The 21,763-nt window shown below is 44.5% G+C and overlaps 1 protein-coding gene across 2 annotated transcripts in view; it reads right to left on the bottom strand.

The window, feature by feature from the left end:
- The window catches only part of LOC126199717 (heat shock protein Hsp-12.2), a 105,451-nt gene that overhangs the window by 22,877 nt on the left and 60,811 nt on the right, over nt 1-21,763 (bottom strand). For both annotated transcript variants that reach the window (XM_049936645.1, XM_049936646.1), the window contains one exon: nt 10,691-10,859. In XM_049936645.1, the coding sequence (XP_049792602.1) occupies nt 10,691-10,859 (169 nt within the window). The remainder of the gene's footprint in view (nt 1-10,690; nt 10,860-21,763) is intronic.

Genomic DNA, 21,763 nt, shown 5'->3' with positions numbered 1-21,763 from the left:
CTTCTAACATGGATCGGTGGCTAAAGTCAGGATCATTGAAGAACGCTGCAGTTTCTCCATCGCCTTCACAATAAGGGAAGTTTCCAGTTGAAATGAATGAGGAGGAAGGACGACCAGAGGAAGAATTTACATACATTTGAACATTTTTCTTCGGATTTCACGAAAAACCACACACACACACACACACACACACACACACACACACACACACACACGACTGTTAGGAAATATGCATGCTCCTTACACAACAGTAGCCAAATAGTGGAAATGAACAGACCATAAGCGACAGCTTGTCAACAGCGAACAGTTTGGACGTGGCGTTAATTGCTCTTGGAGGAAGAAAGCCCCATCGTGTGAAATGTCAACTACCAAATAATTTTGATCAGGCTATAGTCTGTTGAACAAAGAGAGTAAATCCACTAGTAAGTGTCTGGATACAGTGGGAATTCAAATTGGATCCTTAATTTCAAGTTGTTTTCATTCATCTCTAAATAAATCAAAGACTATTGATACTTTGGGGGGGGGGGGTCATTGGGAATATGGCACCTGCATTAAGAAACTTTCAGTTCCCAAGGGTTTCACTCTGAAATCTGACGTTACTGTGCTCTTGACTGACTAGGGGTCCGCCACGGATTTTCGACTGAAGAAGGGGTCCGCCAGCTGAAAAGGTTGGGAAGCCCTGCTCTAGTCGAGAGCGCACGATGTCGAAAACGGCCTGGGCCCGCGTGTAGATCGGTGGGAGCGCTGACCCGAGCCGGCAGTCGGCGGCCGGTGTCTCGCCTTTTATGGGCAGACAGGCAGGCAGGACCGAGTCTAGCTAGGCGCGCCCACTCCCGCTCCTCACCCCGCGGGGCCCCAGCCGCGCCGCGGCACAACTGCCGAAGGCCGCGCCGTCCACACGCCAGGTGAGGCGACAACGCCTGATGTACGGCCGGAGGTGCAAATAAGGGCCCCGCGGCCGCTTGCTGCATGCGCGCATAACTACACTACTGGCCATTATAATTGCTACACCACGAAGATGACGTGATACAGACGCGAAATTTAACCGACAGCAAGAAGATGCTGTGATATGCAAATGATTAGCTTTTAAGATCATTCACACAAGATTGGCGCCGTTGGCGACACCTACAACGTGCTGACACGAGGAAAGTTTCCAACAGATTTCTCATACACAAACAGCAGTTGACCGGCGTTGCCTGGTGAAACGTTGTTGTGATGCCTCGTGTAAGGAGGGGAAATGCGTACCATCACGTTTCCGGTTTATCGTATCGTGACATTGCTGCTCGCGTTGGTCGAGATCCAATTACTGTTAGCAGAATATGGAATCGCTGCGTTCAGGAACGCCGTGCTGGATCCAAACGGCCTCGTATCACTCGCAGTCGAGATGACAGGCATCTTATCCGGATGGCTGTAACGGATCGTGCAGACACGTCTCGATCCCTGAGTCAACAGATGGGGACGTTTGCAAGACAACAACCATCTGCACGAACAGTTCGACGACGTTTGCAGCAACATGGACTATCAGCTCGGAGACCATGGCTGCGGTTAGCCTTGACACTGCACCACAGACAGGAGCGCCTGCGATGGTGTACTCGACGACGAACCTGGTGCACAAATGGCAAAACGTCATTTTTCCGGATGAATCCAGGTACTGTTTACAGTATCATGATGGTCGCATCCGTGTTTGGCGACATCGCGGTGAACGCACATAGGAAGCGTGTATTCGTCATCGCCATACTGGCGTATCACCCGGCGTGATGGTATGGGGTGCCATTGGTTACACGTCTCGGTCACCTCTTGTTCGCATTGACGGCACTTTGAACAGTGGAAGTTACATTTCAGATGTGTTACGACCCGTGGCTCTACCCTTCCTTCAATCCCTGCGAAACCATTTCAGCTGGATAATGCACGATCGCATGTTGCAGGTCCCGTACGGGCCTTTCTGCATACAGAAAATGTTCGACTGCTGCCCTGGCCAGCACATTCTCCAGATCTTTCAGCACTTGAAAACGTCTGTTCAGTGGTGACCGAGCAACTGGCTCGTCACAATACGCCAGTCACTACTTTTGATGAACTGTGGTATCGTGTTGAAGCTGCGTTGCCAGCTGTACCTGTACACGCCATGCCGGCCGGTGTGGCCGTGCGGCTATAGGCGCTTCAGTCTGGAACCGCGTGACCGCTACGGTCGCAGGTTCGAATCCTACCTCTGGCATGGATGTGTGTGATGTTCTTAGGTTAGTTAGGTCTAAGTAGTTCTAAGTTCTAGGGGACTGATGACCTCAGATGTTAAGTCCCATAGTGCTCAGAGCCATTTGAACCATTTTTTTTACACGCCATCCAAGCTCTGTTTGACTCAATGCCCAGGCGTATCAAGGCCGTTACTACGGCCAGAGGTGGTTGTTCTGGGTACTGATTTCTCAGGATCTATGCACCCAAATTGTGTGAAAATGTAATCACATGTCAGTTCCAGTATAATATATTTGTCCAATGAATACCCATTTATCATCTGCATTTCTTCTTGGTGTAGCAATTTTAATGGCCAGTAGTGTACTTTTCTCCTCTGGCGAAGAAACGTGCTGCGGGCTCAGACCTGCAGAGAGGAATTCCGCCGAACCGAGAGAATGCCCTTCACACTAGCAAAGTTCACGTTCAGTGAATTTGTTCCGGGATGGTCAGCTTTCAGCTACTTACCCATATTGCCTTTCTGATTTAATTTTTAGTGTCCATGGGAATTCAGTGTAACTATTGTCTCCGAATAAAAAAAGTGATATTTCTGTTCGTACCATTGGATATTTCTTTCACTTACTGCCTGTATTGCTTTTATATATACCGCGTGTCCCTCCTAGGATATGTTAGGCGCGTAGTTTTTGTTTCTTTTTGTTTTGTTTCAACAGATATTTGCAATTTAGTTTTTCCAGTCTATCTGGAGTCAGCCCAGAAACACAGCTCATCTTTCATGCGACACCGAGCAACGGTTTCTTTCCCCTTACAAACAAAATGATTTTTAAATCGGATTTTAGGAGCCCACTCGATAGAGCGGTCGCAAATTATTCTAGTGCGATGTTCGTTTTATCGATATGTATTAATAAGGACAGTAAAATGCAAGGAATAAACAGTACTCCAGCAGCCATTCACGTGGCGCCCTGACTTGCAGTGACCGCTGCCGCTATGCAGCAGCGCTACTCGGTCGCTTCTGGAGTGCTGGTTAGTCTTCCTGTTTAACGTTCCCTATTAATGCGTAACAGATAGGACTGATATTGGAAACGGAGAAGCTCCAAAGAAGAGCAGCACGTTCACTTAATAGGAGCAAAATCGTTGTGGAGATGCTCCGCCACCTACAGTGGCAGATGCTGAAAGGGAGGCATTCTGAATCACGATGTCGTTCACTGTGAAAACTCCGAGAGCGTACATTACAGAGGAGTCAAGCAATATAATACAAACATTTGTAGACATATTGGGCATAACAGCGATCATAATGAACAGTAAATGTAAATGTCGTGTGGCTAGGGCCTCCCGTCGGGTAGACCGTTCGCCGAGCGCAAGTCTTTCAATTTGACGCCACTTCGGCGACTTGCGCGTCGATGGGGATGAAATGGTGATGATTATTACAACACAACACCCAATCCCAGAGCGGAGAAAATCTCCGACCCAGCCAGGAATCGAACCCATGCCCTCAGGATTGACATTCTGTCGCGCTGACCACTCAGCTACCGGGGGCGGATATAATGAACCGTAATGGAGGAGGAGGAGGAGATTAGTGTTTAACGTCCCGTCGACAACGAGGTCATTAGAGACGGAGCGCAAGCTCGGGTGAGGGAAGGATGGGGAAGGAAATCGGCCGTGCCCTTTCAAAGGAACCATCCCGGCATTTGCCTGAAGCGATTTAGGGAAATCACGGAAAACCTAAATCAGGATGGCTGGAGACGGGATTGAACCGTCGTCCTCCCGAATGCAAGTCCAGTGTGCTAACCACTGCGCCACCTCGCTCGGTCAATGAACCGTAATAAAATATTAAATAGAACACTCTTGATCGCTAAAAAAATACTTTTATTCATGAGTTGTGTCCGATTTCGACCCGATGTGGCTCATCTTCGCCCAATACTCTAAAATTAAACTACCTCCCATATACAGTATTTTAGTTCCAATGCAGAAAACTTTTTCAATAAATTATTTGTAATTAAATTAAAAACAGTGACTATACAGCATTCTGTACGTATTATTAAAGGGTCTATATCACTGGTAATACTCCACAATGGTTGCCTATGTTTTCTACAGTGTATACACGGCATGCAAGGTTAACGCTCGAAGCTGAACGCCTACTTGCAACCAACGCAAATATGAACATCATACGAGGCCGAATCGAATGCAGTACGACAGTGGCATAGGATCTGTGATCGCTATCGGTAAATTGTCCTCGTTGTTAGGTAACCAGCGGCGACCTGCAGCCCATCTTCGGTATAAGCAAAGTCCTACAGAGAACAGCCACTAACGTAACTGATGCCACTGGCTGGTCAATTATACTTCTTTTATGTTACAATGTGTAAAATTATAAATGTATAACATATAAATTGTTATCTAGATATAACTTACGATAATAGCCAGCGTAGTATTAAGGTTAATACTTATGCTATCTGACATATTTCGCATACGTTGTATCCTGTTGGCTGAAGATGACGTAAGAAGACAGGCAAGGGGCGGGGCACCTGCTATTTAACTCTATGATGCCGCCACATAATCAGCAACTGACATCAGTGGATGGTATACACCGTTTCTGTTCCGTGCCGTAGTCTCCACACGTCATCACTGGGTATAACATCGCATAATTTATTTTTAATTTAGTGTTGATCATATTACACGTTTCCCTCAATTTTGCTGTACTCTGAATTACAGAGTATTGTCCGAAGATGATCACATCAGGTCGAAACCGGTCGCTGCTTACGAATAAAAGTGTTTTATTGCGATCAAGACTGCTCTGTATATTATTTTATTACGACATACTACTTCCTCCAACGTAAACTTATATCTCGCCAAAGACCATGAAGGTAAAATGAAAGAGATTCGAGCGCACGCGGAGGCTATATTTACATCTACATCTACATCTACATGGATACTCTGCAAATCACTTTTAAGTGCCTGGAAGACGGTTCATCGAACCACCTTCAGAATTCTCTATTATTCCAATCTCGTATAGCGCGTGGAAAGAATGAACATCTATATCTTTCCGCACGACCTTTAATTTTATTGTGGTGATCGTTCCTCCCTATGTAGGTCGGTGTCAACAAAATATTTTCGTACTCGGAGGAGAAAGTTGGTGATTGGAATTTCGTGAGAAGATTCCGTCGCAACGAAATACGCCTTTCTTTTAATGATGTCCAGCCCAAATCCTGCATCATTTCTGTGACACTCTCTCGCATATTTCGCGATAATACAAAACGTGCTGCCTTTCTTTGAACTTTTTCGATGTACTCCGTCAGTCCTATCTGGTAAGGATCCCACACCGCGCAGCAGTATTCTAAAAGAGAACGGACAAGCGTAGTGTAGGATCATCGATAATCGTTCTTCCCACGGTCCATTCGGAACTGGAACAGGAAAGAAGGGAAGTACCAATGATACACGTAGTACCCTCCGTTATGCATAATAAAGTTACTTGCGGCCTACAGGTGTCGACTTAGATTATAATTATGTGCTGGACCCCAATTCGAAACTGAAGCTTTTCCGTTCTCGGGCAATACTCATAACGAGTGGGCTATTCAGGTACGACTCAAGATTCGCCTTTACAGCTTCAGTTTTGGAAGTATCTCCCCCTACGGAACTGTGATGACGCACTGGACTGACATTCGGGAGAACAGAGGTTAAAATCCTCGTCTAGCCATCCCAGCTGCGACTTCACGAGGGCGAGTTAAAGCCTCCATTTCTTCCTGAATTTTCAGAGCACCAATAGCACTAATGTCTGGTCGCCCACTACGGGGCCGATCGTCCAAACAACCCGCGGGTGCTATCTTCGCCATTGTTTTCTTCGCATCGTCGCTTGTCACTGGACCTTTATCCGTTTGAATACCCTTCTGTATCACGACTGGTCGCTGAGCTAAACGGGCTGTATCCTCAGATGGGAAACGAGCACGGTTTGGTGTTTTTCGCCTATACGTTTCTCCATGCTTGGCACGCTCCAGTTGCCCCACATTTTCCATCCACGAGAGCGCACACGCACTCACGTACCCTCTCTGTCTCTCTCTCTCTCTCTCTCTCTCTCTCTCTCTCTCTCACACACACACACACACACACACACACACACACTGACAATGCACCGATAGAAATCTGCGCACGCGCGTGCTAAGGAGCGCTTCGCCGTGCATATTCATGAGGCGTGAGTGAATGTGCCTTCGCGAACACTCCGCTTCCCTCAGCGCAGCTGCCGCCGACCGGCGACAAGCAGATACTACATGCGGTAACGGGCTCCTCCTTTTTAACAGTGTGTCGCCTCTACGAAAGACGCGGAACGGGAACTGCAACGTGTTGCACGCCGAAGCTACAACAGCACTGTTCTTGTTGTGTTCTTCATTCCGGAGACTGGTTTCATGAAGTTCACCGTGCAAATATATCCTGTACAAGCCCCTCCACTTCCGAATAACTATTTCAGTCTACATCTACCAGAGGAAAAATGCTCCTACTGGAACACAAAAAAGCGAATATGCTCCTGTTTACTAAAAGACTGCCTGAAAAGTGGGGTACTAGCTGCCTCATTCTCACCTTAAAATCTTTTCCAAAAATTTTGTCATGTGAACTTATTCGCGTTTTTTTAACATCCAACTCACCTCTCACTCTCACAAGCTCCCATAACTGTAACTCTCTCATACCCACTAGTCCATCGCTGTAAGTCGTTCTCATCCATCCAGTCCCACTTGCCCATTCTAACTCACTCATTCAGCCCAACTTAATGTCAATATCTCTTTGTGTCTCTGTCTCAAAACCACAGTCTCCTTCATTCCGTCCTACTACTACAGCCATCACTCACTGTAAATGTCTCCCTTTTGCTCTCTCTTACTGCTACTATCTCATCCCTTGCTTCTCAATGCTGCTGTCTCTTCTCACTGTCACTATTGTCTATTCCTCGTTGTGATTGTCATAGACTGTGTCTCATTATCACTGGCTCTCACTCTACAATTGTCTCTTCCTCTCTTTCTATACCACAACCACTGTCTACTATCTTCCGATATTTCTTACTTTCCAATCTCTTCCCAAATGCCGCGGTCTCTTTCTCTCTCAGTATAAAAAGTAACGGTATGTCTGCGTGCTAAAATTTTTAAAAGTACTGAGGACGGTAGAATGAGGCATCTGGTAACCCGTTACCCCCCCCCCCCTCCCCCCACTTTTCAGCCAGAGTCTTTTAAAACAGGGTCAAAAAAATGGTTCAAATGGCTCTGAGCACTATGGGACTCAACATCTTAGGTCATAAGTCCCCTAGAACTTAGAACTACTTAAACCTAACTAACCTAAGGACATCACACACACCCATGCCCGAGGCAGGATTCGAACCTGCGACCGTAGCAGTCCCGCGGTTCCGGACTGCAGCGCCAGAACCGCTAGACCACCGCGGCCGGCAAAACAGGGTCATATTCGTCTTTTTTGTTCTCCGATAGGAGAATTTTTCCGATGGTTCCCTTCTGTTCCCTGCTACAGCAGGCCACGTTACTCATATGAAAACAATTTTATAGGTCAGTAAAATTTTGATATTTTACTTATGTGATGATGATGTTTTGTTTCTGGGGCGCTCAACTGCGCAGTCATCAGCGCCCGTACAAAGTCCCAGTTGTTACATAATTCAATTTTTACGCAGTCCAATCTAGCCACTGTGCCATAGGAGGAGGATGAGGACAACACAAACACCCCGTCCCCGGGCAGAGAAAATCCCCTACGCGGCCGGGAATCGAACCTAGGACCCCGTGATCCAGAGGCAGCAACGCTAGTCCCTAGACCACGAGCTGCGGACTTTTACTTATGTGAAACTGGAATAACATAAAACTATAATATTTTATACCTCAGACCGGGTTTTATGTGCACAAAAAATTTTGCATCTTCTTCAGTACTACATACTGCGGTTGCCAGAACCGTCTGATGATAACGGGACATTTTACAGTATATTCCTCCGTGCTACGTCACTTTATAAACTACATTTTCGCCTCACACCGGATTTATCCAGTACAAATAAGGTAAATTTAAACCACTGTACCTCCGAAACTGATATAGATATCAAGAAAATTTTCTAGGCTGTTCGAGATCCGGATCTTAGGAATATATTGACAAAATTACAGCCATTTACTGCGCATGACCGTCTTGGAATCTGTGGCTTGGTTTTCTCAGGAGCTACCCATGAACTAAAAGTTGCCTCCATAAGTTCGCTAAGATGCACCGTAGACCGCATCTGATGCAAAAAGAACGACTCGATTTGCTGCATTTTCCTAAACTGGAGGAATATCGTAATATTCACACTTCGACGCCATACTGTAGGACAGTTACGTTAAGACGATCTGTACAAATGGTCCCTAGCCAAAGGGATATCCAAAACACTTGGGCTTGCCTTTCTACACCAACAGAAGATTAGGCATTAGCCCCGGAAAAATACCGTTTTTATGCGCGGCGTTTTGGAATGTATTAGGTAGCACATGCTGGCGCATGCGTACATATATCATCAGAGCTTATATTAGTCGGCAGCATGACGGTCGAAACGACAATGGGAATGACACATTTGATAGTGGCCAGATTTTGGCTGCCCTGCATGGGACACACTGTCTCCAAGTTGGTACAGGAAACTCGGCTTAATACATCCAACTGCGTCACGGATGCACAGTGAGTACGATTTGTGTAAAAGCTACAACCCTCTTGGAAGACGTCCTGCGCAGATGTGGTCGAAACGTTCGGTTTCTCCAAGAAATTCTTTCGACTATGGCATAATAGCGCAGAGTATTTTAATAGAAAGTCCTAACTGTGGATGTCAAACGATTTATGTAACGCACTCCTGAACTTTTACATTCAGCTTACTCGCTAAGATCGGCTCTGTTGTAAGTATATTTAGGTATGCCCAGGGCCGGTTCGAGAACATTTTTCCGCGGAAGCGATTTATTATTTGCCGCTTGCCTCCCCACTTTCCCCTCGTACACTTTCACCAGTGTTATATTTCACTACTAATTATGGTATGCACAGTATACAAATCTTGCACTTGGCCGCTACACTCAGCCTGACACCCAAAACAGTCGCTACTAATTTGATACGTCCAGTACAGAAATATTATAGCTGCCACGCCTCTGAAGGCGTTCCAAGCGGCGTCTTGTGTCGTTTGAGCATAAGGCCGGTCCTCGCTATGCCCTACCTAGCAATTTCGTATAAAACTGCGATGAACTAGGAGAACGACAACCGAACGACGGCAATGAGAATTTTAATTAAACACGATTCTACAAAAACTGACATAACCTCTTTGGACATAAAATCCACGATCTCTAGTTTTAAAACAGATTTGTTATCCGACTTGAACCAATTATTTTTTTTTTGAATTATCGGTTTCAGTCAACACGAACCATCCTCAGATCTGATTATGTTGGTTACAAGAGTAAATTACGCAACCATCAGCAAAATTTACGTGGTACGTCATACAATAAAATGATTTAACGAATGTAATAAAATTTTTATTATATGGCATAGCACGCTTATTCTGCTGATAGTGGCCGAGTTACTCTTGTAACCGATACAATCAGACCTGAGGATTGTTCAAGTTGAACCGAAACCGGTCATTAAAAAAAATTGGTATAATCTGTTTTAAATATGATTTTTTTTCTAAGGTTGTATATAGCCTTGCACGGATCTAAAAATAATCAAAACAGGAAAGTTGCACATAATTCCACACTGACCATTTGGCAGTCACTGATAGTTTATTTCATTTCGAGCACTTACAATGTGTATTCGTAACGTATTTATCAAAGGTTCTTTTTTTTTCTAATGCTTTAAAGAATATAAACACAGAGATCCGCTACTAATATTTTGTAAAAAGGTGGAAATTGTAATCTGGCTGAATACTGACAAACGTGTGTACTCCCATTTTCGTCAGAATATCACTCACATCGTCCCACCACTACCTTTCCGATCTTTCTCTGCTTGGTCTCCTTAAGACATCTTCTCCTAGTAAAAGTTGGCGGTTTGGTCTTAACAATGCACCATGGAAAGCTTCTTCTAATATACGACTGTACCATCTTCCAATGTCTTTCAGCCACGAGTTTCTCCGTCTTTCAATAGACCATTCACTTTGTATCTTTCCTTTAAGTTATAATAAATGGTATCTCTCAAGCCCTCATAACATGTCCTACGCATTGTATCTTGCTTAGTTTCACGATATTATGTAGCAGTACTTGTTTCTTTTTCCTCCGATTAAGGTCTTTTACTTTTGACATTTTTAATATCCAAGATATACGCAACAGACGACGATACAAATACATTTCAAAGGGCTCAAGTCGTTTTTCAGGTCTTGGGTCAAGGTACGTGAAGGAGAACAGAGAATGTGTAGCATCGAATCATTCTGGTTCTCAATAGGAAACTAAGGTTTGACCTCATGAAGAATTGTCTTACTTCGAGAATTGTTTTCTGGCGTGTTCAATTATGAATTTTATGGGGATCTTTACTTTAGACGTCTCCGTTAGGTACTTACCAGCAGTTTGTTGTCTACCGTCTTGACAACGATCTCCTCCGGCTGGTACTGGCTAACATCGAAGCGCAGCTTGAGAACTTTGCTCTGGCCTTCATCCTGGATCAGGGGCGAGTTGAAGCCGTCCAGCCACGTGCGCGGGGAAGATGCGACGTCGGTCGAGGAGGTCGTGCTGCAAAATGGAACCACTATGAACCACATGCGCCACATTAAACTGATCTGAAGTGTAAATTTTATGCTGCTAACACACTTTACGATTATTGCAATGTATGATATTACTCATCACAGGATTAATCACAGTTTGGCAAAAAAAGACGGCAGTACTTAGTCATGAAGATGCTGGCAGGTTTGGTGTCCGTTCTGTGTTCAGATTTTCAAAGACTAGCCATCCGCAGATCTCAGGTGTTATACGAAAGCATCTGTTTTTTGTATTTTCAACTAACATTACGATGTCGAGTAACGCTGGATGACATGGAAATATAGGCATATTGGGCAATCTCTACGCTACAATACGTACGTTTCAGAGTAGGATTCTGTCAGATGCTTGCCAATATCTGCAGAGAAAGAGAAAAAAGGAATTGTGTCCCTATTTCATAAATGACTGTCAATAATCAACTTGCGAAAGCCGCAGTTCTTCTCATTTCCGTGGTTGCTGAGGAAAATTGGAGAAGAATTCCGCTTTATGTATGGCAATGTTTAATATTTTTGTTTTCACCCAGACATTCTTCAGCACTTTTTGTACTGTCTTCTGTGGGTTTATTTATTTTTTATCACGTGAAGCTGTTGGTTGTTTATTCTGATAGCTTTAAATGTACTACCCAGCCTACAGATTGTTTGTCGTTACACATGCATTTGTAAGATTTGTTTCCGAAGCACAAAAAGTGTTGTAACATGTTTGGGGAAAAACACACTACGGTGCCTTGCATAAGGCTATAGGCTGACCAGACTGCAGAGGGAAAAAACTGGGACACTTGTGTTTGTACTTTATACCTAACTTCATTACTACATTAACGTTTAGTTTCTTGTCAGTTATCGTGATGTTTTGAAATCGATAGTAGGCATATGACGATGTACCAGCTGAAAACTCATAGCAAGAATGTATCTTCATTTTGTGAATAGGAAAGGAAAATGTATGCACATTACATATAAATAAAATTATTTTCTTCAGAAATAAAAAAGGCTGATGTATCCTTTTTTATCGTAATAGCCTGGATATATTTTCTGCGATTTTCAGTCACGGACCAGGTACTGAGGTACAATTTTTTCATCCTAAAAACAGTGTAATATTACTAAGCAGTAACCAGATGCAAATTATACATTTCGAACTAAAATTTAAGAGTTCAGACTTTTAGAACAAGAATGCATACATGACAAAAAAAGTCAATAAACGCTACTAACACACGCCGCATCGCTCACGTTCTTCACAAAATTAACTTGCATATGGGTGCAGTACCGTTAGGAGAAATGGTGTAAGTTAACTGGTGCTCATTTATACCTCCTTTGGTTTTGGTTTTACATATCGCGAGGGCCATAAAGTGGAAGGTCGGCAAGTTAGAGACAGGGGTAGGTAATACCTGCTTTTCTTTTCAACGTATCTCTTACTCTTTCTTTAGACATAAGACGAGTTAAACCAAATGCGCCGCGCGGGATTAGCCGAGCGGCCTCAGGCGCTGCAGTCAGGGACTGTGCGGCTGGTCCCGGCGGAGGTTCGAGTCCTCCCTCGGGCATGGGTGTGTGTGTGCTTGTCCTTAGGATAATTTAGGTTAAGTAGTGTGTAAGCTTAGGGACTGATGACCTTAGCAGTTAAGTCCCATAAGATTTCACACACATTTGAACATTTTGAAACTAAATGCGGTGAAAATATATGTTTCTATAACGTTTTGCTTCTAGGAAACTTGTTTTCCAAAAATATTTATTTAAATGAAAAGTATTATTGAACGCATTTTGTTTCTGGATTAAAAACCGGGACAATTATGTGTCCCGAATGATTTTCTCAGGACACTAGGACATTTATATGAAAACCGAGACGGTCCTGGCGAAACCGAAATGTCTGGTCAGAATTCCTTTCCAGTAACTATCAGTATCAACACATGCACCACATAACGTTGTTCTGCTTGGAAATTTTATATTTTTTTAATAATTACTGGGTACTACAACTTAAGGAATTTTACAGAACCAAATAAAAATCAGACACTAAAAAGTTATTATGATTACGCACTCCAAATCAAAGATTCTCATTCAAAATAATATCTTTGGATTCGTCGTAACAGCGTAATCTTAAAAAGGAATAAAGTAATGTTCTTTGTTAGATGTATACCGTAATCAAAGAGCATGCAATGTACAAAGCAAACAGTGCGTTATGTGTTCAAAATGGCTCTGAGCACTATGGGACTTAACATCTATGGTCATCAGTCCCCTAGAACTTAGAACTACTTAAACCTAACTAACCTAAGGACAGCACACAACACCCAGCCATCACGAGGCAGAGAAAATCCCTGACCCCGCCGGGAATCGAACCCGGGAACCCGGGCGTGGGAAGCGAGAACGCTACCGCACGACCACGAGATGCGGGCTGCGTTATGTGTAATATTATCAAGTATAAAAAACGTAAGTGTAAGAGCCTCCTCACCTGAGTTCTGCAGCGAAGTAATAAACAATTTAACATGTGAGATCGACTCGTTTCAGCTTTGTTTTGTTCTATAACAGTTTCGTACTTGAACATATACAGTTTCTTTATCAGTTTTCGAACGATTGGCCTAATTTTTGTCTTACATTATTTCCCAAGGTTTTTTTTTTGTAGCAGTTATTTCACGTCTGATCAGATATTTCCAGTTAATGATTTATGAAAATTACCTACATTCGATACATTCGTGTGAAGTATAATTATACGAAACGTTAATATAAGAAGTTTTGAGCTACAATACTCTTAAGACAGTGAACAGAACAATAGAAGAGCCACAAAGAATCGGAGTATCACAATGGGTGATTCGTGGAGAAAGGGGATCGAATAAGTCGCTTTATTTAGGTGCAAAACCACTAAAACACTCCGACGCATGAAAAATGCATTGTCGCGTGACCTAGTAAACTTCCGTATCGACTCACTGCGTTCAACGACCTGTCCGGTACAGGCGGACTAAAGAGGTCGCACAACTCTATTCGTCATTCATCGTCTCCCTAGCCAGGGCATCTAACGAACACTTGTGCGATGGCTCCCGGCTCTGGTCCGAGTTCACGAGTTGGAAAAAATTTTCACCAACAAGTTTTGGCCAGCATGGGGAGAACAGGTGGTGGCGTGTTCTCCGGAATCACGTAAAAATTATGGATTACATACACAACCGATTCGCAGTGTCAGACTGCGACGTTGTTTATTATGCTCCGTCTGTCCGACAGGAATGGTGAAGTTGGGAAGTACCTTGGTGCTATTCAGCAGCAGAAGGCTATATGCCAGTGTCAGGTTTCATGCATAACCATCGTCGTCAGCAGCACAAAAATTACTACACACACACACACACACACACACACACACACACACACTCATCACAGTTACCTATACTGGGCAAATATACAGTACACAAATTTCACGAAGAAAATGTGCCCGCCCTTAAAAAAAAAGGACGAACCCGAAATTATCCTACCGTTCAAATTATTTTTACCTGTAAAGCGACAGGAGGGGCGCTTTAGACTACGAGCTTGGAACACATAGCGAACTGCGAACTTGGTTGGGACAGCAGTGAGATTTTCGGCAACACAGCGGCAGATGGTAGAAAAAAAGCTCGCGCAACAGAAGGCAGACGACGCAAGCGAGCCCGCATCTGCTTGGCCATTAATCACACGATTCGCGCGAGGGGGATAAAAGAAAAGGGAGAAAAAAGCAAGCACGCATTGTAGCTCGAGAAGAAAGCGCGACTACTGCAACCATACAAGGACAAATCTGTGTTTCCAAAATGTCCAAATGAGGAGTGACGCTACATGGGCGTCGGCGTCGAGTCTAGACAAGAGAGAGCTTTCACAAAAAGAGAGTGACCGAACTAACTTACAGTACTAGTCTACTAAAAGAACCAATCTCTGTCACGAAATAATAAAGAACTTTAAATTTATGTAACATCTGACACAGATACTTCAATGTCTAATGCGTCAGACCAATACATTTTCGTTAATATACAGAAATTACGTGGGTCTCTATAATTGCGACAGAGCTGCTGTTGTGGCCTTCAATGCGAAGACAGGTTTGAGGCATCCTTCCACGCTGGTCTATCCTGCGAAAACCTTTTGTCTCTGCTTATATACTGTGCGCTACATCCATTTGGTCTGCTAACACAGTTTTTACCTCTTTACGAGGTGCATTCAAGTTCTAAGGCCTCCGATTTTTTTTCTCCGGACTGGAAAGAGATAGAAACATGCACATTGTTTTAAAATGAGGCCGCGTTTAATGTCAATACGTCCCAGAGATGGCAGCACCGTACAGCAGATGGAATTTTACCGCCAGCGGCAAGAATGAGAACTGTTTTAAATACTTAAAATGGCGACGTTTTCCTTACTTGAACAGCGTGCAGTCATTCGTTTTCTGAATTTGCGTGGTGTGAAACCAATTGAAATTCATCGACAGTTGAAGGAGACATGTGGTGATGGAGTTATGGATGTGTCGAAAGTGCGTTTGTGGGTGCGACAGTTTAATGAAGGCAGAACATCGTGTGACAACAAACTGAAACAACCTCGAACTCGCACAAGCCGTTCTGACGACATGATCGAGAAAGTGGAGAGAATTGTTTTGGGGGATCACCGAATGACTGTTGAACAGATCGCCTCCAGAGTTGGTATTTCTGTGGGTTCTGTGCACACAATCCTGCATGACGACCTGAAAATGCGAAAAGTGTCATCCAGGTGGGTGCCACGAATGCTGACGGACGACCACATGGCTGCCCGTGTGGCATGTTGCCAAGCAATGTTGACACGAAACGACAGCATGAATGGGACTTTCTTTTCGTCGGTTGTGACAATGGATGAGACGTGGATACCATTTTTCAATGCAGAAACAAAGCGCCAGTCAGCTCAATGGAAGCACACAGATTCACCGCCACCAAAAAAATTTCGGGTAACCGCCAGTGCTGAAAAAATGATGATGTCCATGTTCTGGGACAGCGAGGGCGTAAACCTTACCCATTGCGTTCCAAAGGGCACTACGGTAACAGGTGCATCCTACGAAAATGTTTTGAAGAACAAATTCCTTCCTGCACTGCAACAAAAACGTCCGGGAAGGGCTGCGTGTGTGCTGTTTCACCAAGAAAACGCACCCGCACATCGAGCTAACGTTATGCAACAGTTTCTTCGTGATAACAACTTTGAAGTGATTCCTCATGCTCCCTACTGACCTGACCTGGCTCCTAGTGACTTTTGGCTTTTTCCAACAATGAAAGACACTCTCTGTGGCGGCACATTCACCAGCCATGCTGCTATTGCCTCAGCGATTTTCCAGTGGTCAAAACAGACTCCTAAAGAAGCCTTCGCCGCTGCCATGGAATCATGGCGTCAGCGTTGTGAAAAATGTGTACCTCTGCAGGGCGATTACGTCGAGAAGTAACGCCAGTTTCATCGATTTCGTGTGAGTAGTTAATTAGAAAAAAAATCGGAGGCCTTAGAACTAGAATGCACCTCGTACATTCCCCTCAAATACCAGATTGACGACTCGTTGATGCCTCTGGACGTTTCTAGAAACGTACCCCTTCTTTTAGTCAAGTTGTGCCATAATTTTTCTTCTCCCCATTTCAAATCAGTACCTTCTCCCTCCGTCATCCGGTCTACCCATCCGATGTTTATCACTGTCTTGTAACAACACATTTCTGAAGCTTCTGTTCTCTTCAGATCGCCGGCCGGAGTGGTTGTGCGGTTATAGGCGCTGCAGTCTGGAGCCGAGCGACCGCTACGGTCGCAGGTTCGAATCCTGCCTCGGGCATGGATGTGTGTGATGTCCTTAGGTTAGTTAGGTTTAAGTAGTTCTAAGTTATAGGGGACTGATAACCTCAGAAGTCACATAGTGCTCAGAGCCATTTTTTCTCTTCAGATCTCTTCCGTAGATTCCAGACAAAAGCCCCCAGTAAATCGCTCCCCAATACGCGGTTAAAATGTGTGAAATCTTATGGGACTTAACTGCTAAGGTCATCAGTCCCTAAACTTACACACTACTTAACCTAAATTATCCTAAGGACAAACACACACACCCATGCCCGAGGGAGGACTCGAACCTCTGTCGGGACCGGCCGCACAGTCCTGACTGCAACGTCTGAGACCGCTCGGCTAATCCCGCGCGGCAATACGCGGTTCAGTCACATTGATGTGACCACCGTTTATGTTCGACGTCGGTGTGCGATTATCGCTCACAGAGGGCAGGTGGTAGCACTAGCAGTGGAAAGCATGCAGTGCGTGCTGGGCGACGCTGAAAACAGTGCAGTCGCTGTCGTAATGTGGAAAGGGAGTGATTTGTCTAACGCACAAAAGGGCATGACCATTGGCTTTCGGGCCTAGGGTGGAAGCATTTCCCAAAAGGCTAAATTCGTTAAATGTTTGCGTGTCGCTGCAGTTAAAGTATATCGTGTATGGCAAAATGGCGCATCTAAAACCGGCGCAGGGGCAACGGTGGTGCAACACGGCCCTAGATGAGGGGTGAACAACAACTACGGAGATGTGTACGGGAGAATACACGTGGAGCTCTTGGGCAACTGACGGTTCAGGTGACCCAAGCGGCCACCAACAGTGTCTCCTCAATGACCTTTAGCGAACGTTGCTGCTTATAGCACTCCGCAGTAGGCACCTGGATCACACACGAAAACTGACTGCTGTTCATTGGCGACGAAGACAGGAATTTGCACGCCAATACCGCAACTCGACGTTCACTGAATGTCGACAGGTGGCTTTTCCAGATGAATCACGTTTCACGTTCCATCGGACAGATGGACATTGGGTAGTACGGGTGAAACGTCTGAAAACAAACACCCTCCAACAGTTGACGGAAGGAACCAGGTCGGAGAAGGGAGCGTTACGGTCTGGGGAGTGTGTTCGTGGCATCCCCTTGTTGACCTCGTCATTCTGGAAGGCACAATGGATCAACACAAGTAGGCATCTCTGCTAGGGGATCTTGTCCATCCTTAGATGAATTTCTTTTCTCCTTGACACGATGGCATCTACCAGCATGACAATGCAACGTTTCACACAGCTCGCAGTATACATGCGTGGTGCGAAGGGCACCAGGCCGATTTTGCCGTATTCCCCTGACCAGCAAACTCCCCGGATTTAAACTCAAGCGAGAATCTGTTGGACCACCTCGATAGGGCTGCTCGCACCACGGATCCTCAACCGAGAAACCTGGCGCGTGTGGCAACGGCACTGGGTTCTGATCGGCTCCACATACCCGTTGATACCTTCGGCAACATGACTGGCTCTCTTCCTGCACTTTCGCGCTGTTAAAGGTGGTTATTCAGGCTTTTGACTCGTGGTCACACTAATTTGACTGGACTCTGTACTTTGAATGTATATTCGATGTTGACAAATTTCTCATTTTCAGGAGCAAAATGCAGTTACCAACTGCATTTTTTATCCTTGCTTACAAAATTGTCAGTTTTTTGCTAGAAAAAAAACCTCAGCATTGACTCAGTTAATTAGGCTACATTCCATTACTGTTGACTTACTTTTTTTTTGTTTTCATTTTATAACTTCTTTTCAATGCACTGTCCTTTCGTTCATGCCATTTTCTAAGCTACTTGCCGTCTCTGATCGAATTAAAATGACGTCTGCAAATCTCAAAGTATTTATTTATTGTCCATAAACTTTAAATACTTTTGCGAATTTCTCATTGGATTTCTTTACTGTTTGCCCAACGTACAGCCTGAATTCCGTCGGGGATGCGCTAATGCCATGTCTCACATTCTTCTCAACGACTGTTCCCCTTTCAAGTCTTATAACTGCAGCATTGTTTCTGTACAATTTGTAGATAATCTTTATCTCTTTTATTTATTTATTTTTATCTCTGCTATCTTCAGAATTACCGGAAAGAGGAATCTGCCATGCTATTGGGCAATTAACCGCCGCACAACACTGAATGTAATCTGTCGTCCATTAGTACGGTTTGCTGCCGAAATCTCTGAGACGGTTGCCTCCGAGGGCGTCGTCAAATACAGACATGTGTGTATGCAGGGACAGCACAGTGAATAAACCGTCTTCTATGCTGCAAACTCCGATCATTTTGAAATTGTGTGTTGCCTTGTATGAAAACGGATGTTATGGTGTACCGTCAAGTGAGATTTATAGTACTTGAGTATCAGACGTAAGCAGCTTCGGTGGCTAAGTGAATATCAGCCTACAAATCCGAAGACCCGGGGTTCGATTCGGTTGGTTTTATGAAAATGAAAAATGCGAATCGGTTCGGGGTCTGAGTTCACGTTAAACTGTACGTGAGTCTACTCAAAGGTCAGAGGAAGGCTGTGAGAAACCACGTCCAGTAAAACACTGTGGTGTCCAAACCAACCTTTACAGAGCACTCGTCAGTCCAAAAACTTTCAAGACTGGGTTGATAAAAAATAGAGAAACTTTAAGGTGCTAATTTCTGTGGTTCAGGTTTCTACATAGTCTCCCCTCAATTGAGTACAACATTCAGAACGTTCATATAGTCATGCGAAAAAGTCATAAAAGTCTTCCTTTGAGATGTTGGTTAACTCGCACGTCACATCGGCTTGAATATCGGTTATGTCGACAAACCGTTGTCCCTTGGCCATGACCCTTGGCCACAAGTTCACTATGCCTACTCGCAATTGCCTGGTCAGATGCTCGACTGTTGTTTACAGTTGTTAGGTCAAGCTGCCACCGATGTTACTGCGCTGACATCTTTATACCCCAGGAATAAAATCGATCTCTGAACTTTTAGGATCGATAAAGCAGTAACAGATTCATGTACCGTACCTAAAACCGTATTTAAAGATTATTAAAATGTATGAAACAAAATTTACGATACTATTTAACGTTACACCTCCAGTACTTGTAGTGAAGTATCTGTTTATTAACAGGCATACGAACGAATATACCGCAACTTTTGAATGAAAGTACACTATGTGATCAAAAGTATCCGGACACTTGGCTGAAAATGTCTAACAAGTTGGTTAGCGCCCTCCATCGGTAATGCTGGAATTCAATATGGTGTTGGCCCACCCTTAGCCTTGATGACAGCTTCCACTCTCGCAGGCATACGTTCTGTCAGGTGCTGGAAGGTTTCTTGGGGAACCGCAGCCCATTCTTCACGGAGTGCTGCACTGAGGAGAGGTATCGATGTCGGTCGGTGAGGCCTGGCACGAAGTGGGCGTTCCAAACATCCCAAAGGTGTTCCACAGGATCCAGGTCAGGACTCAATGCAGGCCAGTCCATTACATGGATGTTATTGTCGCGTAACCACTCCGCTACAGGCCGTGCATTATGAACAGGTGCTCGATCGTGTTGATAGATGCAATCGCCATCCCCGAAATGCTCTTCAACAGTGGGAAGCAAGAAGGTGGTTAAAACATCAATGTAGGTCTGTGCTGTGATAGTGCCACGCAAAACAACAAGGGGTGCAAGCCCCCTCCATGAAAAATATGAGCACACCATAACACTACCGCCTCTGAATTTTACTGTTGGCACTACACACGCTGGCAGATGACGTCCACCGAGCATTCGCCATACCCACACCCTGCCATCGGATCAGCACATTGTGTACCGTGATTCATCACTTCACACAACGTTTTTCCACTGTTTAATCGTCCAATGTTTACGCTCCTTACACAAAGCGAGGCGTCGTTTGGCATTTACCGTCGTGATGTGAGGCTTATGAGCAGCCGCTCGACCACGAAATCCAAGTTTTATCAACTCCCGCCTAACTGTCATAGTATTTGTAGTGGATACTGATGCAGTTTGGAATTCCCGTGTGATTGTCTGGACAGATTTCTGCCTATTACACATTACGACCCTCTTCAATTGTCGACGATCTCCGTCAACAGACGAGGTCAGTCTGTTCGCTTTTGTACTGTACGTGTCCCTTCACGTTTGCACTTCACTATCACATCGGAAACAGTGGACCTAGTGATGTTTAGGATTGTGCAAATCTCGCGTGCAGACGTATGACGCAAGTGACACCCAATCACATGACCACTCTCGAAGTCAGTGACTTCCGTGGAGCGCCCCATTCTGCATTCTGCTCTCTCACGATGCCTAATGACTACTGAAGTCGCTGATATGGAGTACCTGGCAGCAGATGGCAGCACAATGCACGTACCATGAAAAACGTATGTTTTTGCGGGTGTCCGGATACTTTTGATCACATAATGTATCATGACATACGTTTTGCGGAAGTCGTAGAATGCATGTACAGTATCAGAAGCGAAATTCGTACACGGCTCCTCCCAAATACCTCTAGCAAGACCTCAATTCATGTTGACCAACAGTTAAAAATCCTAGATAAAGGTAACTTATATTTGCATTGAGTGATGAATTCCTTTCCCAGTTTCCAGTGAATGCTGCTTGAATGAACATTTTTGAAACTGCGGGCTCGTGTCAGAAGCCATCTCTGCTCTCATTGGAATGTGGAATTAAGTAAAACGTGTTAAACGACATACTTAATGATGACCTACGTCAATTTTCTCCGCGTTATAGGGGTCACAGTAATATGTTTAACTAATAGCAGACGGTTCCCTGAGAGATTAGCGCATGTCAGTTGTCACAATCAAAAACTGCATGAATTTATCTACGCGCCATACACAGAGGAGGATTTCCCCTATGAGTAGAGCAGAATAATTTTTTTTTTAAAGAATAGCTAAATTTAGCATTTATGAATATCTTCGAATGACAGTGTGTGAAACGTGTATATTTATTGTATGTCTGAAGGGAACTACTTTCCTTTTTGAAAGTGTGGCGGAAGTAGGGCGGCTCTTCAGATGACCAGCTTCATGCTGCAGCTGGTCTTTCCGCCGAGGGAAGTCCTGGAGTGCAGACATGAAAGTAGTAAAGTGGATTATTTTTTTATACTGTGATTTCCTTTTCCCCCAACGAGTTGTATAGATTTAA

The sequence above is a fragment of the Schistocerca nitens genome, chromosome 8, assembly GCF_023898315.1.
Source record: "Schistocerca nitens isolate TAMUIC-IGC-003100 chromosome 8, iqSchNite1.1, whole genome shotgun sequence".
NCBI lineage: Eukaryota > Metazoa > Arthropoda > Insecta > Orthoptera > Acrididae > Schistocerca > Schistocerca nitens.
Note: the sequence above shows the minus strand (reverse complement) of the source record. Positions and strands in the feature narration are given on the sequence as shown.